Source organism: Anomalospiza imberbis, chromosome 12 (genome assembly GCF_031753505.1).
Source record: "Anomalospiza imberbis isolate Cuckoo-Finch-1a 21T00152 chromosome 12, ASM3175350v1, whole genome shotgun sequence".
NCBI classification, from domain to species: Eukaryota; Metazoa; Chordata; class Aves; order Passeriformes; family Viduidae; genus Anomalospiza; species Anomalospiza imberbis.
In genome coordinates this window covers 2,060,711-2,066,710 of record NC_089692.1, presented here as the reverse complement: position 1 = coordinate 2,066,710, position 6,000 = coordinate 2,060,711, and the positions used below count along the sequence as shown (strand labels likewise).

General features: G+C 40.2%; 1 protein-coding gene across 5 annotated transcripts in view; it reads right to left on the bottom strand.

Moving 5' to 3' along the window:
- Nucleotides 1–338: 338 nt before the first annotated feature.
- WTIP (WT1 interacting protein) overlaps nt 339–6,000 on the bottom strand; it is an 88,001-nt gene continuing 82,339 nt past the window's right edge. For all 5 annotated transcript variants that reach the window (XM_068202462.1, XM_068202466.1, XM_068202463.1 and 2 more), the window contains exon 8: nt 339–4,437. In XM_068202462.1, coding sequence (XP_068058563.1) covers nt 4,285–4,437 — 153 coding nt within the window. In that variant the 3' untranslated portion in view covers nt 339–4,284. The remainder of the gene's footprint in view (nt 4,438–6,000) is intronic.

Below are 6,000 nucleotides of genomic sequence, written 5' to 3'. Positions count from 1 at the left end.
CAAAAAAATAATGAGAGTTTTGTAAAGGAAGTGTTCCTCAATACTGACTGTCCGACATGTGAACTAGCCAGACTGGTTAAAGCTTAATTAAAAAGTGCCAGAGTGACTAAATTCTTTTCTAAGTGCAGCTGCAGAACGTTAGCTGTGGGCATATTTTAGACCTTAATTACTAACACTTGCACTGGAGGACCAAAATCTTTCATGAATGCAGCTGCAATCAATTAATATCAGTTAGGCATTTCTGTGGGCAATACAAGGGTTCCTGAAAATTGTTTTAATGCCTACCTAGATTAAATAAAAATAAAATACTTACATGCAACAGGCTACAAAACGAGAGATAACTACAAAATGTCTTTATTGAAAAAAGCAGATTATAGCATCTAAGGTTAAATGAAACTTCTGACTTTAATATTAAATAACTTAAGATGATAGCAAGTAACTTCTTCTTTAGATAAATAAATCTACATTTCCCAATTTTTTTCTTCAACAATCAAGGGAATCAAACACTGAAACACAAAACCACAAGTAATTCTAAAGACTAAAAGACAGAAGCACATTGAAAGGTTTTACACGGATATATATATATACAAAAATAGTTAACTAATGTATATTTTCAGCATGTAAACTAGTTACATGATATACAAACTGGGAATTCATATATTTCCTACAAAATAAAAATCAACGTTGGTCCAAGTTCTTGGAAGAAAACTATATTCTTTTAAAGAAAATGAAAATATTTCTCAAATGAAAACTTAATTTAAGTCAAATTATATACTCTAGTTACGGCATTAGTTACAGGATGAATCACAAACTTTTAAACTTTTCTTGAAACACAAGAAAGCAGCTTTTGTTTCCTTTAGAGCTTTGGTTTACTTTACTACTCTGGAATTTCTGGTCTTAAAGAGTTCCTCTAACCATGTTTTCCTTTTGAAGCTCCACCTTACAAAATATATACACACACGTGCACACAAGGAAAAGGAAAGAACCCCAAACAAACCCTCTCTGTAAGCTCAGTTCTCTGAGTGCATTCTTTTGTTTTCAAATGATTCTTTTGGTCCTTTCTTTGGAACACGCCCTCCCGTGGCCAGGGACCCTGCACCGCCCACAGCAGCTTCTGCTGGAGGGGCTTGGGAAGATTCCCCTCCCACTTGGGAAGGGCAGGCCTGATGCAAATGACAACAGGTTGTTATTGATGTCACTTTATGGAAATGTCCTGAAAGTACTGTAAGGGCTTCTGAAGAACAGCTGCACCGTAAGGTGAACTTAGGAAGTTTTCATCTGATTTAACACAAGAGTATTCCGTAAGGAAATCGTTAAAACAAGATTTCTCATTTGCATTATTCCCCAGGCAGGAGGTAAAATGTGCAGAAACTGTCACTAGCATTAAGGAGTACAGCACATCCTTATTTTAGGTTGATTTTATTTTTCTCTTTGATTTGAAAAAAAACCCAACCAAACCTGGCAAATCTCACTCGAGCCCCAGTTTTTATAGTAAATGCTGGAAAAGCAAAGCTGCACTTCGTAATACAGGAATGGAATGCATCTGTCTATAGAAAATACTAGAACAAGAGCTGCTGCTTTCTGGTTTTAAACAAATTGCTTATTCTATATTGACATATTACCTTTCAGAATTTTTACCATGATGACACTTAACAGATCAGAACTGCACAGAACTACAAGAGACTGAAAAATCAGCGTGCCAAATGAAATTAAATGTTATTCTGTTCTACAGGATGATCGTTTTGAAAAAAAAACATGAAGAAATGGTCTAGTATGTACATGTTTGAAAGTGTGCTGGCCCTTGGAAAGAATGTTGGAAACTTAAACCTGCCCCTGATGGAGGCAAAGTGTTCAGGAAGGTGCTGGCAGAGGACTGGGCTGAATGCCAGGGTAAGTCACCTCCAGCTCTGTCCACTGTCAGTGTGAAGGTTTTGCTTCTCTACTGGTAGGGCAAAGCATTTTTCCAGTTCAGCAAGTAACTGTTATTTGTTCCCAGGAACAGACACAAACCTTCTCTATGTATTTTAATGATCTTTTCTTAATCTGGGTCCCTTAATACATATTGTAAAGACATGCAAGTGAAAATGCCTCAAAGCTAAATGTGGTCCAAAGCACCCTCCCGCAATGGAAAAAGGATTCCATTGCAGCTGATGCTGAAAGTTTATCCTGAAGCCCTGGCACCTTCCATGTTTGTAGTAGCCTGAAGGAATTGACCTAGTCATACATTCCCATTTAAAACATTTTTTTTCCCCTTTCTCCAACATTTGCTGGCACATGTAGTTCCACTTCCTCCTGAGGCTGGGCTGCTGACTATGGACACAGAGGGAGTGTCTGCAAATGCAGAAGTGCATGTGCACTCCTGGCCTCTCGTTTGCAGGCCAGGCTTCTTGGACCACAGTGCAGAAATGGGGCACTGACTGCACTCTAGTTGCTTCAAATCCTGGCATTCAAATTAAACATGTTAATTATAAACTGATATGTATTAACTACAAAATTACTTTGCCCAGGAGCCTTCAGTAGGACAGGTTAATCTAGGCCAGTCTGGCAGAAATTCAGAAAGCATCCCTTTTGTTCCTTACTAGCAGAAAAAATAGTTCTCAGGAATTTTTCCTGTTCCCCTTCCCCCCACCTTTCCTCATAAGGAAATTCCAGACTATCAAAAAGTTCTGTTAAGGGAGTTAATTATTCCACTTAGGAATTAGTGGCCATTGGATGCTCTTTGTGCTTTTCAAGAGCACCACAAATGGCTTTCAAAAAGTCAATGGAGCATAAGAAACTAAACTGCAATGGTGTTGCCAAATAAGTCATTCCATCAGTCTGCATGCTGAATTTAACACGGGATCATTTCCGAATGGATCGGGCAGATTCTCAAGTGTTGAGGACTGGCATGGAAATGTCCCAATTTACACATGCCAAGAATCCAGTCTGGTATTTCTGCTTCCTCTGGAGCTGAAGAATTTTATTTTATTGTAACTTTGAATACAGTTAAAGACAGCAATGATAGATTGCAGCTTCAGGAAGGCTGGGTCAATTCTCATGAGAATGCAAGGAATTTTTTTGACATACAGATGTGTGATTTGCATGTAAAACATCAGCACACGGTAGAAAACAAACCATAAAAAAAGATTCATCTAACTTCCTATATGGAAGACATATATTTCTCCCCAGAGGTCTGAGGGTACTGTAAAAGCTTATGCAAAACATGAAAGTGTGTACATTCTATGTACAGCTAACACTTGTTCTAAACACTGATGTTTCATAGTCTGACTCTCTAAATGACTATTCCTGCCATACTGCACTTTGCTTTCCAATGAAGACAATCACCATAATCAGTTGAAAAGTAATCTCGAAAAGAACACAAAGCTGAAAAGGTAATACCAAACCACTGTGCCTCTCTTTAATAATGTCTCAACATACAATCATGAAGCAGTTGGTAACAAATGAAGTTGTGGATAAAACAAGCAGTATAAAGACAAGTGTACCTTTGCATAGAACCCTATTGAACAAAAAACAGGTTTGAAAGATGAATTCTTTAGTAAGTGCCAAATGGTCCAGTAGATAGGAATGCATTTTGAAGCCATGGCTGCACAACCAGCAATTACAGAGGGCTGCAACTGCTGACCCTGCATGTGCCAATCTTTTGGATACAATCCTCTGTACTGTGGGTTTTACATCAGATGCTTGCCATATTTCTTGAACAAGCTAAATAATTAGTCTTTGGATGACTGTGGGACCCTGTAGGATGGAGAGCTGGCCTGACACTTCTTCACAGAACACCCTTCTATAACCTTGCTGAAAACTGCCCTGGCTAAAACACCTGCTTGCTGCCTATTCCCTACTTCTGGAATCTAAGTATTCTCTAAGACCAGAATTCAACAAAACTAGCTAAAATGCTAGCATTTATCTTATCATGCTTGCTGCAATATGATAAGGTGCTAACTTTTGGAAAGTAATTCTACACTCCTTACTTGGGTGAAATCTCCACTCAAGGAAGAGAGTAGGGAGTGCAGAACAGCCCTTTGTACCACTGTTTTTAGAAATGCTGACATTTACAGTTACAGTTTAGTGTAATTGTTTGTTCAAGTAGACGGTGTCTCAGTGAAAATGTCTAGATAAAAGAATGCATATGTACAAGATCAGAAAAGGACCCCTCACCTCTGATTCAAAAAATAAATAGCTGGTTTAGATGGTTATTACTGGAACCTCATCTTTAAAGGAACACGAAAGTAATTTTTACATTTTTGTCTTCTCTTTCCAACGACTTACTGACCATGGAAATGTCTTTCAGAGTTCTGTGACATGCATGGGGTAGCTTGGAGGTGGATGTGATGGCAGTTTGATATTAAGGCGCCTGATGTGACAGCTGTGGCAGAGCAAGTGGCCCTCTAGGGGGTAACAACGATGGCCTTCCTCATCATTGAGCTGCAAGCCACAGTCCTGGAAGAAAAAGAGACATGCCAGATCAGTGAGTGACCCAGGCAGGCCTCTCACAGCCCTGCTGCCCTGTCCTGCATGGCCCCAAGAGCTCCCTCCCTGCCCCCAAGGCCAGCAGCCTCCACAGCTCCTGGGAGCTGCACCCTGACCATCCCACACTGGCATTACTGAAATCCAACAGGACAGCCTGTAGTAGTGCCCAGCCTTTTTTTTTCACCACTCTTTCCCATTCTGGTCTCTTCTCCATCTAATAAATGGTGATGAAAATCAAAAGCCTAAAAGCGGGCCAGGGGCTGACCCTGACAAATACAACCTGGAAGAGGCTTGAACAGAGCAGGAGCAGATTCTGCAGCAAGGCAGCGAGCCAGATGTGGGGGAGCATAAGCAGAGAATCAAAGAGGAGGGGAAAAGGGGGGAGAGGTGACATATCTTACTTCTGGAGCAGGTCTACACCTTCTCTAATTTGGAATTAAAAGAACTTAAAGACTTCAAGACCAGTGGTCCATCTTTAGTAGAAATGCTGCTACCTCTCAGACTGACACGAAACTACAGACAAACAGAAAAGCAGCTAACAGTGATCCTGCCTGCTGACTCTTATGTACACTGCAGCAGAAACCATCCTGATTTCCAACTGCCATCACTGTAATTCTGAGGGCATTTAGAAATCATTGAAGTTTGGTACTCAGATTTAATGTTTCAAGTATGTTAAATACTTAGAAATGATTACTGTGATCAGTTCTGAAAAACCAGAGGTTCTGAGTATTTATCTGTGCATTTGATAGAAAGAAAAAAACAAAACAGAACAAACTGGGTATCTAGGTGGTTTTAGTGCTGAAAACAAATGCAAAGCTTTCAACTGAACACAGAGTATAGTTTTTCAGCTTTCACAGCTCAAGTTTAAATCCCCAAATTTTACAATACTGAAATAAGACTGAAAATGGGTTTTAAAGTAAGCTTTAAAACTGGAATGTTAGTTTACAGAGGTCTTAATTAAAGTATCTGCCAAGGCAATTTTCTCTGTGTTGCTACATATTATATAATGATTTTATAGCAATTTATACAAGATTTAAAATTAGAATTTACCAATTTCAGATGCCCTACAGATGTGCCAAGTGTTCGTATCTTCTTCCCTCTCCAAAACTGAATTCCCTTTCTGCAAGGAGAAAGCCTGCCTTGTCAGTGGATTGCAGTTTCAGAGTGGGGCTCCAGTGATCTGCAAAAGGGCTTGAACTCCTCCATAGCAGTCAAGTGGTTGCATGTGAAAGAGATGACACAGAAAAGCTGCAAAGTTTCCAACATGACCACTGACTGTGCGTGGCCACCAGGTGAGGGTGACATCAACAGCAGATGAGAAGTGGCTGCCTAAGTCATGGCAGCCTTTGCTAAAATCTTCCCGTGCCTACCTTGTGTACCTCAACACTGGCACTCACTTCTCCAGCAGCATTTGGGGACAGCAGTGTGCAGAGAGCCTGATTTGAGAGCACCAGGCAGAAACCCACCCCTGCTGGCACATGGCTAACTCCTGATTTCTCAACATAAATGCACTCTGCCTTTCTGGGCAGATGT